This window comes from Opisthorchis viverrini (assembly GCF_000715545.1).
Source record: "Opisthorchis viverrini unplaced genomic scaffold opera_v5_315, whole genome shotgun sequence".
NCBI classification, from domain to species: Eukaryota; Metazoa; Platyhelminthes; class Trematoda; order Opisthorchiida; family Opisthorchiidae; genus Opisthorchis; species Opisthorchis viverrini.
Window position 1 is genome coordinate 240291 of NW_008751965.1, and position 14828 is coordinate 255118.

General features: G+C 41.7%; 1 protein-coding gene across 1 annotated transcript in view; it reads left to right on the forward strand.

The window, feature by feature from the left end:
* Positions 1-1495: 1495 nt before the first annotated feature.
* T265_09826 (hypothetical protein) overlaps positions 1496-14828 on the forward strand; it is a gene marked incomplete at both ends in the record, with an annotated part of 19446 nt that continues 6113 nt past the window's right edge. Inside the window, 8 exons of the mRNA XM_009176012.1 lie at positions 1496-1690; positions 5558-5655; positions 6577-6658; positions 7361-7440; positions 9432-9507; positions 10452-10584; positions 11380-11501; positions 13494-13667. Coding sequence (XP_009174276.1) covers positions 1496-1690; positions 5558-5655; positions 6577-6658; positions 7361-7440; positions 9432-9507; positions 10452-10584; positions 11380-11501; positions 13494-13667 — 960 coding nt within the window. The remainder of the gene's footprint in view (positions 1691-5557; positions 5656-6576; positions 6659-7360; positions 7441-9431; positions 9508-10451; positions 10585-11379; positions 11502-13493; positions 13668-14828) is intronic.

Here is a 14828-nt window from a genome sequence, read left to right on the forward strand (position 1 = left end):
ACGTGAGAAAAATATTAAGGTTCCGTGTGGTTATGGGCCCTAAATATATTTTCGTAGCAAACGTAAACTTCGGAACAGGGTTGAACTGCATCTCATCTATAGAAAATTGCTTTCGGAAGTTCAAGTTAGCTTAGGAGCTCAGGATACCTTACTGGTTTGGGCACGAAATTACTGACCATTTTTGTAATCCAGCGTCGACATCTTGACTTGTCCTATCCAGGCTTTAACGATCCGGCGATTGCACAGTCCTTGTCCTTCCCTCGTAAAATCTGACTGCTGCATACCAAAACGGCGCTGTGGCTGAATTATTACTATAACCATCATGCTCTCAATATGCAAACTGCTATTTTATCACCTGGAATTGTAGCAGATTATCTTCAGCAGTAGAGTTAGGCGGATTTGACGTGTGAACGCAAGTCAATATCACAATATCCACTTCTTACAAGAAACCGTAAGATTCAACGCACACAGATTCAAGTCACCATTAGACGCCCAAAATTAAAATTGACTACACTATTCAGGTGGGTATTCCAAATTCTGAAGAGCATTTTCATTAAAAAGGAAAATACGAATAATTTTCTCATAAAATTTCAGTTTCAGTGGTTTGTAAAGTTTTCATATTGCTTTGTGAGCGAAATAGGAAATGAAATCTTGCTGCGCGCAACCTCCAATTCCGAAAATTGAAAATTGAAATTACAGAAAGTGGTGAAATATCGGAGCAACATTAAACTGGTTTGAGGGAGCCCATTTAATAATTCTAATTTCGTGTCCTTGTAATTTTATGTAAACTGATACGACAGAGAACGAAAATTGAAGAATAATATTACGAAAAGTAGTGAAATATCGGAGCAACTTTAAACTGGTTTAAGAGGACCCATTCAATGTTTCTAATTTCGTGAATTTGTAATTTCATGTAAACTGCCATAATAGAGATAAATGGATTCCTTGGTTCAAAGTTTCGGATTCAACCGCTAATTTCAACCAGATGCGTCATGAGACCATCAATCTACGCAGTGACTGAATATCCATATTTTAGAAGTCAAATCTTGAGTCCGGTTAATTTTGTCAAATTTCGTGCTGACCTACTGTGAATACACTACTTCACCGGATCGTTTGTAAGACAGAAAACCGTACCAATATCTCCATGTTCCAAAGTTATCAGCAATTGTTGTTATGAAGGGAGGTATTAAGCGAAATTATTTTGAGTAATCAGTTTGCGACACAGTTCGCTCAGAAGTGCACAGCTACTCGATGAAATGATCGACATCCTTAAAAACACCACAAATTACCAATGTGCACAGATTGTTGTATAAAGTTTGCCCATATGATCAGCCGTTCAACAAGCTGAGCAAATGTGCCGATGATACATTGGTTGGTAAAATCTGTCTACCAGAGTGCTATTAATTTTGTGGTGGATAGGTTTTTCACACCATCGCCATGCGTGTTCAGGGCAAAGTTTGATTCACAGCGGGAGTATATTAAAAACTCCAGAAAGATGAAGCTTCAAGTAACCCTGGATAAGATGCGTCGGTTTTCGCTTCTCATTGCGTTTTTGTTCTGCACCGACCGTGTAGCACGTTTGGAAGCCGCCGTTGTCCACAATTTGTCATCCATATTTAACAACCAGCCGTCAAAGAACTGGGTTATCCTTGTCGCTGGTACCAACACCTGGGAAAGTTATCGACATCAAGTATGTTTCGGTTGGTGTTTTCATTGTTTTGATTACCAAATTCTTCTGAACACCACACGAAATTGTTTTCGAATGTGAAATTTGCACTAATGGTACCCAAAACACATGTGTTCTAACTAATTATCTATCTGACTATGATGTTTTGACTGAAGAAGGCGGTTGATCAAACCCAAAACAAATGGGTGCACATTTCTTGGCCTGTATTCGTTTTCGACAGGAGTGCATTGTCGTGATACGATATTTCATTCCGTGAGGGGTCGATTAAATGGACCTAGTGAACTCAAATGATGGCGGGGTGCATACCATGAATCATGTTAATCGGAGACAAATACCGTTATGAAAAGTGTTTCACGTTGCGTTCTGTTATCTAAAATCACTACCACGAGTGGGACGTATGTTTTTGGTTAAAATATTCGAGGAATTTAATTATCCCCAAGCACCACCACTTATCGAACCTTACTTTGTAAATTAATAATATTAGAGTAAAACTCGTGCTACCGTGAATTATAGTGACCTGATTAACAACCCGGATCTCAGAAAGCTCAACAAAGGCCACCTCCTTTGCAGCGACATCAGTTGCTACGCGAAACACATCAATTTCAAGAGCGCCGGAGTCGCCACGCTACATGAGGAAATAATTCTACACTGCTTATAGGTCGATTGAACGCCGCTCTGATTAAATACACCCGTTCCGCTATACCCTTTTTGCATGGGATTATATGAGAATCGTATGCAAAATATTTGCGCATATTGAATGCGTGTGCGTCCAATAATAAGATCCATTGGGTACGCATTTCATCATTCTGACACTTGGCGAACTCAGAAGCCTTGGTTTACGCAACCTCAGGAAGCCCGGAATTGCGCCTCCCGTTCTTAGGCCTTGTCTCCGAATAAAATGGGCACATGAAAATATTCTTATCACAAAAAAAGTCGAACTAATTCCCAGGTGACAGATACACTCCCTTAGGGCCAAATCGAATGAACCAGCTCGTTTAGACTGTTTCTTCCGCCCAGGAAAAGCAAATCAATTAGACAAACAACGACAAAGTATTTCACAACTATGTTTAATCGGAGATATTTCGTGTTGGTCAGGACCGGGCGCCGGATTGCTCTTGATGTAGAACATGAAATGATTATTTCTAAAGCCTTTGGAGTTTCCCCGTTCACTGTCAGGACTCCAGTTGAGAGACTGGATATAATCGGTCGATTAGTTGTTGAAAATATTTAATCTTGTGATCGGTCATGTATACTAGGTCTTGCTTGGCCCATGGTAGGCCTCTTTGGGTTTATTTCCATAAAATTTCTGAGCCGATGCAGTGCTTTTTACCAGAAGCCACTGCGTTCGTTGAGTGATATTGTGCTCTCCACTTGGATAAAACTTGTCCAAGTTTCGCAGAAACTTAGGTCGTTGGCCGAGATCCAGTACTTGCATTTAGTTTGTCATACCATTCCACAAGAGTAGTGCTCAGTATTTTAAAGACAGTAGAAGTTCACATTAGAAGTCATTAGGACCGGGGTGCGTCAATTTTGAATCTGTGAGCCTTGTCCAACCTTAGGTTTCCAAGGCTTCCCAATAGTCAGCTCCGATGTGTTCATCATTCAAATGCGGCAATCGCGCACTGAAAGCGACGAATAGTCGTTTGATACCTGCTTACACTAATGTTTCAGAAATAGCAACGCCACACATAGCTAATATCGGTGTTGTCCGTCTGTGCTGCCGGTTGGTTATTGTGACAGAGCGCCATAAGACGAGGCAGCTTCGATTGTTTCCGAAGTTACTCCCACTCGTCTTCAACATGTTACTAATTCAGGCGTCCATCGTGGTCCGTGAATTCCACTTCGGTTCTGCACCCACCTAAATGAGTCACGGAAGCGCTACGTCTGCCTATTTGCGCATTTATGTCTTCGACAACCACGGTAATATGCGGGCTTTTAGTGGTTATTCTCTCAGGTGTTGCAAAAAGCTATCACCGATGCCGTTGACCATTCAATGAGAAACCCTAAGTTCAGGTGACCTAGATCAATACCAGCCCCAGTTGTAAAAGCAGCAGCGGCGCCGGAGAGGAGCGTAATTGAGAGCCAGCGGAATCTAATGTTTAGATCAGTATACCAACGGTGATGGGATAATAATCGTCATTTCGTTAAAGCATGAAGCGTGTCCAGCGAACAAGGATGCTGTGCAAACATTAAAGATTGCTACACGAACTAAGGTATAATATCGGAGCGCCCAAAGCTGTGGCGACTAAACTGACCGCGGATATTGCATTTCAAGACGACGAAAATAAAAACGCTTCCGTCAGGCATTAAGATTGTGCGTCCGTGTCGATACCACAAGTTGATTAAATTGAGAATATCGGATATATGCGGGAGACGGAAGGAAGGAGGGCTTCTGTTGTAGGAACTTCCGTTTACTCATCATTGAAATCAGGCAGTGATACTACCTGTGAAAGAAGGAGTGCACTTCACCTAGAAGTTAATTATTCGTAATCCTTAAGCCGCTGCAACCCACAGAACAGAAAATATGAAAGGATTTATGCGTCGCAAATAAACTACTCACTGGGTTGATGAGACGCACAAACCCCCAGGCCTCTGTGACGTCGAATTTCTCTCGTAAAGACCCAGATACAGCATACCTTCAGTTAGGGTGACAGTAATGACAACAGGCGAATAGTAACATTCTTAGAGAGGCTTTCAGCAGTTCGTTTCATCCTAAAGGGTCGTGGATGAAGCATCTTCTAAGACCAAAGGTGTTATCCGTAGTCATTAGGATGATCCTAGTTCTAAGTTAGACACACAGTAGGCTGAAGAATAACTGGCTTCCGTCCCTTGTCAATGAGACATCATCAATCTGTTATAAGCATAACGATTCAAAGAGGCCGCCTTGTTTAAAAGTCAGCCTGGATAATGTCGTAAAACCCGATGCAAAATCTCAGGATCAACAATTATCACTCGTTTATTCTTTCGAGAAAACAGGTTGGTGGAATGGAAAATTTTGTTAGATTTTTCCTACCCGGATAAACAGCTGTTCCTGATAATATTAGATGGTGATGGAGATTGACAACTGTGGAAGCTATCCAGCCAGTTATATTGAAAACTTTCTAGGATTTGAGGCATTTTCTTCCCGGCGAATCAGCAATGCATTTACGGGATAAATTTCGACACTCAGTTTACACCATGTTAATGCAAAATTGACGCAGTTTATTTGTTATTCACAGTGGCATATGGAAGACAGTTTTGAACGGATATCGCGAAAGCAATTAATGATGGCTGCTGTGCAAGCAATGAAGGAAACTTATCTCATGTGATTGTGTCCGAAGAAAGTGATAAATCCAATGCAGCGAAACAGTGTTGACAACAAGCTTAGATTTACCGCAATTATGACGGATTGAGCAGTTTTCTTTTCATGGAGAAATCCCAATCAAACCGCGTTCCCCAATGGGTTGCAGCGCAAGCTAATCAGCTGCTCGTGACAAATCGGTCAGCCTACTAGTGGCTGCCGGGATGTGGTAGGTTCGAGACCCTCCGGAGAAGTTCACATTACGGAGTATTCTCAGTAAGGATGCATCAGTTGCCCCACTTAATGATAAAATCAAGATCTGAACCCTCAAACACTGTACCCCAGCCCTGAAACAGCCAAAATTAATAACTAGTTAGTTGCCGTGCACAAATTCAAGCAAGAAATTAACGGGACACAAGCGAGTATGTTGGATTCAATATAATGGATAGGGATAGGGCATTCAAATGATTTTTAGGCCTGATAATCCACCAAGTATGCAGAATCCTAGGAACTCTGCTTGCCATCATTTGCCTCCGTGTTACACTCTGCCTTTTACCACTCATTTACCTGTTATTTATATTTTCCTTCAGGCGAACGTTTATCACGCCTACCATATTGTGCGTGCAAACAAAATTCCAGCGGAGAATATAATTACCATCGCCTACGACGATATCGCCAACAATCCCAAGTAAATTTTACAATGTTTGTCATCTGTTGGTAATTAGATGGGAGAAATCGCTTTACATTTTTCGGTTTTATATTCCCCCATTTTTGAGTCGTAAATTTCACGTATACAAACTATGAATATAATTGGGTCAAAGAAAACTGGTTCAATGCGTCACCGGAGATTTATCATTAAGTTTCCAACTTTTAATGACATTTCATGACACCATACTGTATTTACGCTTATTCAATCACCACAACTGATACCAGCTCAAAATGCAATAATTCCAGTATATCCTACCTGGTGAATATGAAATTTCATCTTCTTTTCGATTGTCAGTAATCTGAAGTCAATAACATCGATGCCAAGATGTTGTTTAAGGACATCATCCGGCTGACGATTTGGAGCAAGTTTTAGGGGCACAACCTAATAGACTTATCATTTTGTAAAACAGCCAATTGCTAGGATTCGCGGCGGAAACTTTCGAAAGATTTTTTTTTGCTTGGAGGCTGCAATAATTGGAAGTCATTCACTGGCTAATTAAATTACATACAAGTGCAGTGGGTGAGTGTATGCTCACAAAATTTGTTACTGCTGGTGTTTCCCTGTATAATTACATAAGAAACCTACATTTTCACTTAGAATGTGTAATGTTCTATGTTTCCTACCTACCGGAATGATTGCGAATTACATACAAGTGCAGTGGGTGAGTGTATGCTCACAAAATTTGTTACTGCTGGTGTTTCCCTGTATAATTACATAAGAAACCTACATTTTCACTTAGAATGTGTAATGTTCTATGTTTCCTACCTACCGGAATGATTGCGGGATTTATACATCAGGTATAACTTATGTTGGAGTGTCATATGGTTCCATACGGAACATACGAACATCTCATTTCCTCTGTTTGACATTTATGGTAATTTCTTCATCCTTTTATTCCAGGAATCCGTTCAAAGGCAAAGTGTTCCATGACTACGAGCACAAAGATGTTTACAAGGGTGTGGTAATTGACTATCGTGGAAAAGTATGTTCATGCGTAGCAATTAAATTAATTTGTTCACCGTGTAGCACAAGGTGCAAGTAACATGACACTGCGTATTAAGACACAATATCAACCGTAGGGCATCCTAGGCAGTTTAACTACGTTACATAATAGTAAATTTGCTTGAACGAACACTAGGTGATAGAGAAAACTCAAGCAGCCCACGACCGAGTTTACACTTCTGCTTGTGGCCTGCCAAGTAAGCTTAAGGTGTATTAACGGAATTTTCACAGTCTGGTTCTCCGCACGAAGCTTTCAAGCTAGGGTTCCTGTCAAACGAAAAATTAGGGGTGTTTAGCGTGTACAAGTGCCTGAAACCAGATACAAATCTTCGTTCGTGAAGTGTATGCGTCGACTGTCTTCTGAAAATTGTGGTGTCTCCTGGATTCGCCATTGACATGCAGCAATCGGTGGACACTGCATCAGGGTTGAATATTTGGTTTAAACAGAGTTCGTCCTGGAAACTAGCCATGCTCATCGACCACACCAAAAATCATGTTTTAAGTTTCCGTCATTTAGCATCCGTCCCGATAGTAGTCTGAGTGAAGTTGGAGAGTAGACCCCAGATTTCCAATTCTTTGCTAGAATGTAAATGGATGGCTACTGAGAGTAGAATAAGTGTGGAAAACACCGGTGTCACAGATGTAACGACATAACAGATATATGCGTGTTTATCTGTTTCAGGACGTCAAACCGTATATCTTCACGATGGTAATGACAGGTGATGAAAGACTTGAGAAGGAAGGGAAGAAGGTGTTGAAAAGGTGAGTTTGCGTGATTGCGCTTGCTGATCACAGCCGGAAGTGGCAAGTAAGCGTTTTCGGATTCACCAAACGTGTGTTTAGTATTCTCGTAAGCCATGTGGTACATCATCTCTTTAAGTAAAGCTCCCTGTGGATAGTCAAAATACATTTGCCTCACTCCAAATAAAACCAGGTTTATCAATTTCACACTGTGGGTAATTATAATATCGTAGGCGTCAATCGCCACTGCTAACAAGTTTCGAAAATATTCAGATAGGCTCAGTTGTGAATGGTCAAACATTTGCCCGGTCTTGTACAACTAGGGGGTTGTGGATCTTGGTTTGCTCGGATTCAGGATTTGTTTTTGCTCATTGTGTTGCCTCAAACCTGAATAATGGATAATCGAAATATACTAGCAGTTTTTGATTGGTTGAATACTAGTCCCTCAAATCCTGGTAATACCCTCAGCTTTTATAATACCTGCCTCGCCTTAGGTTGCATGTGGTTTTGTAACTTCACGTTTCATCTTTTGAGAATCTCTTCACGGCTTTTCGAACCGAATATGATCAGAAATGTAGCGCCCGGCTTACAGATACAAGCTATGATCCCCGGAAAACGTGTGTTCACTTAGAAATCATAAATATCCCATTCCGTCATCTATACACTGTATGGAATCGGAATTGCCACCAAATCCGAGATCGCCCAATCGTTGTGCGTGTCAACCGATTCAGAGCTTCCGATCCTGCAACTCGTTTGTTGAGATAGAGAAGGAAAGATGGTCTTTGTAGTAGGTAACCAAACGGCGATAAAGTCACTGGCAAACAAGCTTCGAAAAATCAGGTTGCAGCACAAAAGGAAATCAGAACTTACCACCAAAAATGAACTACGGAAGGCAGAAGTCGGACTGCGAGCTAATCAAATGTAAGAAACGAAACAGTTTCACAGTAGTAATCGGCAACCGATCACTAAGTCCATGAACAAACGGGACGCAGACAGAATATACTGGACATCCTGAAATGCAGATCATACGCAGCAACCACATTTTCAGACATAATATGTCGTCGGGCATATTCTGGGTATACAACGGACAGATGGGCACTCTATTGATCAACGCATAAAATCCGACAGTTATGGAAGAACTGTCGATCCAATCATTCACCCATGATGTCTCTTCGGTTGGTGACGGAATATTTGCAAGCCGATCATCGAGATCAGAGAAGAGATGAGCATCCCCTTGTTCAAAGAGCAACAAACGGAACATATCGATGGATTCGTGGATGTCCGTGTTCGGAATATAGGTTCGTCTCATCTTTATTACAATATGGTTCCTCCGTAGTGAATTAACCATGGGGATATTTTCATAGGCCGATTTAATTAGGATGGTCAGTGCGGGACTTGTAAACGGCTGGGTGTCACCGTTCCAATGACAAGCTGATAAAACTACCCAAAGTGGAAAAGTGACTTCAACCACCTTCGTACTACAAAAGCCAAAGGAGCTACTATTTCGCGTGATACAACAGCAAACCAACAGGCGTTCAGAAAATACATTTTCGATTCCCATATTCATGTGACCATGCAAATAGCACACCAATGGGAGTTAATTTATCAACTGGTTATATACAGTAGGGCGTACCAAAGAATATTCTGACCTGCGTGTTCGTTATCTATTTACTTCATTCGTGTTAAGATTTCGCTGGATAGGTCGCACAGGAATTGTGCAAATAAATAACTCAAAGTTGAAAATATTTTTACTAAGAAAAATAATCGTGTGCCACAGACAGAAATGTATTTTGGAACTTTTTTAAACCTTTCTGATTTCCTTAAAAATCAGTCGGCCAATGCCGTTTGCGTTGCAACATGGCCTCTGCAACCTATGAACTACCCACATTTTTGGGAACATTACAATGGAGTTTCCATTTGAGCGTCCGTTTTTGTTGTGCTTTCCTATGCATAAGAGCGCCACCCAATAAGCTATTTATCTAGATCACCTTAACTACCCCGTACACTTGCAGCGGTCCTGATGATAACGTTTTCATCTATTACACTGGCCATGGTTTCCGCAACTATATTACCTTCCCAGAAGGATATGTAAGTTTTGATAATTTTGATAATCACGGTTGTAGCACACGGCCATTTAATAGCAGGCTAAATTTTGAATGCAGTGAAGATGCGAACTGTCACACGTGGTTCCTTATAGAAATGTTTATAGTTACAACTGACATTCACATTCACCGAATGATGGAAGAGAAGCTACGAAGTTCTGGCGTCCCTTTCTCCCAAGTGCGGCAGGCTGAACTCACCTGATTCAGCGGTTGATCCCTTTAGACAGCTGAACAAGCATAGGTACGACAAACAAAGAGGCTGTTCGTACACGGTCACTCATGAGGCGTTGATGGTAGGAAGGCAAGATGCGATCATTTTTACTAGTCGGGAGATAACGCGAATCGCCGCCGGAATCAATAGGTCATCGTGCACTATGTACGAGATTGCAGTCTGTGACGAATATTCGGGAAAAATACTGTTCCATTCTTATTGGGAATCATCAGTGGTGCGCACTGTAGTTGCAAAATTTTACTGTCCGGCCTTGAGGCCAACCGACAGCCTGATTTAGCCGCAGTTGGTCGGGATATTACATCCCCCATCCTTCAATTCAGGAAACCACATCTCGGCTGACTTACTTTTGCAATGACAACCCAATCGAAGAGCCATTCATTGTTTCTTCCGTAATGATTACATTGTGTAAGTAGTGGGACGACATTTGAAATTTTTCAATTCAATGGAGATCATTCTAAATTTTCGTCAAACATGGTTAGGGCTAGAAGTATCTCCACAAATTGACTTGACTTACAGGATGTCATTTCACTTCTCAACGAGCAGTTCACGACTCATGCTGCAATTACCCTATATCAAGGCTGCATTTTTCTAATGCGGCTACACTGTACAGGAGTATCAATTTGGCTTTTCAATGGAATCAATTATCGTCCACCAATAATCTTTCGAGCTCACGAATTTTCTTTCTTGCCTTGCGACAGCTCACTGCCGCGCAATTGAACGATATTCTCCTCCACTTGTACAAAAAGAAAAAGTATAACAAACTGGTATTTTACATGGATGCTTGCTACTCTGGCTCCATGGTTCTGGATCTTATTCCTCCAAATGTGGGAAGTAAGGTAATTAATTTTTTGGCTGGCTCTCTTGGGGATCCTCTGGGTTATCATCCAGAATTTCCCTCATATATGGGTGAAACACCGCCCTGCCAGTAGAACTAAACGAAGTTCCAAGCATGTTTCATGCTTGTTCGCTTGTGATCATTGAATGTATGTAGTCCCGGGTCATCTGCAGGAAGCCTTTAGCCGGATAGTGAACAGCATCACACCTTCATCGAATAACGTCACCTCTGCTCCTGGACTAGTTTCAGCTTGTTAGAAGTCACTGTAGTATCGGTGCAACACCTGTGATATTTGGGGTTTTATTTTTGCAACCAGCATTCCCAGGTGGATGCAGTATTTGCAACTTAGGAATTGATCGTAAGTCTTTCATAAGATGTACACTTTGACGGAAGAAACAACCGATATGGTACCAGTGACGTGACCAACTTTTTACCGTTCTCGTCAGTGATCGACTCTGAGGGGTTCTACCAGAGGAAACCATATTATATATCTACATAGTTATATGGTTTGGATGGTCTGCCCCAACCATGTTTGACGAGCTCCGTCCAGTCTGGTTTCAATAAATGGTTATGCTTGAGAGCAATTTGAGGACTTCATCTTTCTGATTGACCCTACGGAGGGCAAAATCCATGGTGTTCTGTCAACGATTTTTCAGCGAGCCTCTGTTTAGTGTGCTGGTATTCGAATTCTGGGAGCTTCACGATTTCTGTGAGTCACAGTACAAGTTGCCCCACTTTTTCACAAGTTATCGTTCTATACATTCAGCTGTTTCCACTCTCTAAAACTGCAGTCTATGTGACAACATCAGCCAACGAGAAGGAAGAAAGCTATGGTGTTTTTTGTACGGATAAGCAAATCGATGTTTGTCTAGCGACCGAATACTCGTATGCCTGGATTACGGATTCGGAACACGTGAGTTTTGTGAAAACCGTTGCACAGAAGCCTGTCAGTTTGTAATAGATAGTTTTGTCGTGGGCAGCATTCGGTGGTTGTCCGTTTGGTTCTCTTAACCACTTATTATTTCATTCTTAACGAGTTAGCCATACTGTCTCAATAAGTGTTAATGTTTGTATGACGGCGGAGGCTGGGGGCTTCTAAGAGTTGGCAAGTATTTTGAACATCTGTGAACACTCGGCCCAAGGTTTTGTTTTGGCATTTGGGACTCCATGCTTATGCGCCGTGCAAACGGATGCTGGTCGGCATCCACTACTCTTGCACGTCGACACTTGCGCCTATTAGGCTATCAATGAAAAACCTAATACGCCTCGGTTTGTTGCATACGCAGCAACAAAATATTTGAAGTTTCCGCCAAAATGAATTTTTCTACTGATTTCAGAAGTCAACCGCAGAATTCACACAGAACATGCTGAGTAAGGTGGTGGGATGTTTTATGTCTGGATTAGTTTAGCTTGCATCGAGCTCGAAAAGTTGTATCGTTGACGGCCCCGTACTTGGTAATATTTTTTCAACAATACTGCACTTTCGTGGGACTGACGACTATTCTTTTAAAGACAGTTCAGCCCGCAACTTACCACTCACCGCCACAATAACACCACCACTCCCACCGGAAGCACCACCGCCAAACATGAAGAAACTATTGTTGGAAATCCAGCAATCAGGACCTTCGGCAGCCCCTAAAATGATGAAACCACTAGTTGGATGTCAAAACGTTCTCACTTAACTTCCAACCAGATTCGTCTGTGAGTTCCCGGTTGTCAAAAATCTGAAGGCTATTTCTATCATTCACCCTCTATGATGGAAATAAACCCTGATTTCCAATCTCACTGGTTATTGTCGCTGCGAGGTATGCCTTTGTATCAATGTAACTGAAGTTCTCGTTTTCATCTTCGATTTACATCGCCTGAGTAAGTGACTAGGGCTGCAGGTGCATCGAAATGATTGTGGTAAGCCAGTATGAAATCATTTTCCCTTTCACTGTGATTCTTTTCTTTTGAATAGGAATTTAAATGAATTCTGAATGCACGCAGAGTAGCCTTAAATTTGAACACGCGTGCTGACAATAATGGTGATGATGATGATGATGCTGATGATGATGATGATGATGATGATGATGATGATGATGATGATGATGTTGATTCCCCCACAGCGTATGGGTATTGCGTTCTGGCACCGCGAAGTGCTTTGTGATTCACCAGAAATACGCGTCGTTCCATAATTCGTTGTTTCAACTCCAGTGATGATTTTACTTGACAAGTTGGGTATGCCGTGCATTATGCGCGCAAAATGTTCTGCACCCAGAAGGTCCTGTAAGAAGTACTGGCAAAAGTACTAGCGGCAAAACCTGATGATTTTTTGCGGATGCTGCTGATGCTGCAGATGATGATGATGGCGATGGACTTCCTGAACGCCTTCTACTTAACAGATCTGCTGGAATGAAGCACAATACGCAAATTGCAGCATATTCCGGTGAATAAACATTCATTCGGGTGCCACCTGATCGCCATTTGAGTCCTTCTGCTTTCTCGCGTAGCCTGCCTAATATCGAATGACTAGTATTCACATATTGCCCTAGCACGCGATATTTCCTTCCAAAAAAATTCATCAAACATTGCAACTCAAGTTGGCTTGGCCATGTGTTGAGCGTCCCGATTACCGGATTCCCAGAGAGGTGTTGTAATCCATACGCAGTCCGCAGAGTCCTGAGCCAAGATGTGGAAAGAAAGGAATCAACGGTACTGTGAAAACCTTTATTTGTACGTGTATGATGTATTGGAACAGTAAAATGTTCACTTATTTATCAGTATTATGTGTTGTTGTTCAACTCGGGTGGCTTAACTCTGACTGTTTTGATTTTTTTTGCATTTATTGGGTCCATCTATAATTGCGCAACCTGATCCGTCTTTTTCACACATTCCCCACTGCCATCATTTCTCTCCTGCGCAGAGTGACCTGAAAAAGCGAACACTGGAACAACAGTACCAGGAGGTGAAAAAGAGGACAACATTAAGTCACGTGATGAAGTACGGTGAGATGGTGAGTCAAAAAAACACACGCGGAGAGATTCAGTTTTATCACCAATCTATTATGAAAATGAGTGCATTTGTGGACATGTCACTCGTATTTCCTTATTACTGGAAGATGGCGGTCAAGGTTTAAAATAGATGATAAGGGACTTCAGGTTTCATAGACGAAGTTTAGCAAGGCAGCTAGTCCAGTTATCTAGATATACAAGCCTAGCCAGTGTCATCTCGCGGATAACCAAGTAATGGCCCTGGGTACCCTGTGCTCTATAACTTTCTGTTCTATGGTAGAAAAGGTACTCAAATCTGTATGAATCAAGTAACTCAGGAGAAGAATAGATTTACACGATGACTGAAACTCTCACCTTAGAATATATCACTCGTATAGCCAGTGATTTTGTGATCATATGATGGGGTTTCCCGTGATTGAACGATAATTGACGCTGTTGTGCTATCTAAGTGGAAGCCAGTCACTCTGCTGATCAACCTCTTGTGGTTGAAGAGTTAAGCATTCAGTCGTTTGCCGGAAAGTCGCGGGTTCGTCATTACCCGCTGGAGTGAGATGCGCACTACTGCTGACTCACAATATCACAGGAGATATCTATACAATGTTTCTCGGTTTCATAGCATTGATTGGTTTCACTGAAGGGATAGAGCATGCAACCGAATGATGAAGCTCTGCTATGCGGCACAAAGCAAAGTGCACAATAACACGTGTAGACAGGATTGACATAAGCACGTCACAGACGCATTGTGTTCGGATTCAAGTTTAAACTATAAAATTGACGACGGGTTTGTCAAACCATCTAGCTGGTATTCAGATATTCATGCTCCATGGCAACCTCAGAACCATTTTTTATCTACACATCAGTGGTAAACCACGTATTAGTACTTTTTACTCTATAGTTTGTGCGGTTAAAATACTTGCTCTGCGATTCTATGTTTTCGTTCATTTTGTAGTCCCAAGATGTCGGAAAGCTTCGTTTGAACATTACAATAATTTATGCGATTTTTAGTAGCTGACGGACAACAAAATGAAGAGTGTTCTCTGCTTCCTGAACTAGCGACTACTACCAAGCGCACATTCGAAGTGTACAACAGCAAATCGGATACTGCGCTTTTATCCGATCCGGAGGCAGTTGTGCAGTAAACTTTTTAATTCCCTTCTAGACCCGTACGGGAACTCTTAGAGAAACATATTAGTGATTCGGTGATTATCAATGCTGGGAGAAAATGAGAAGAGATGTTTATTGCTCAA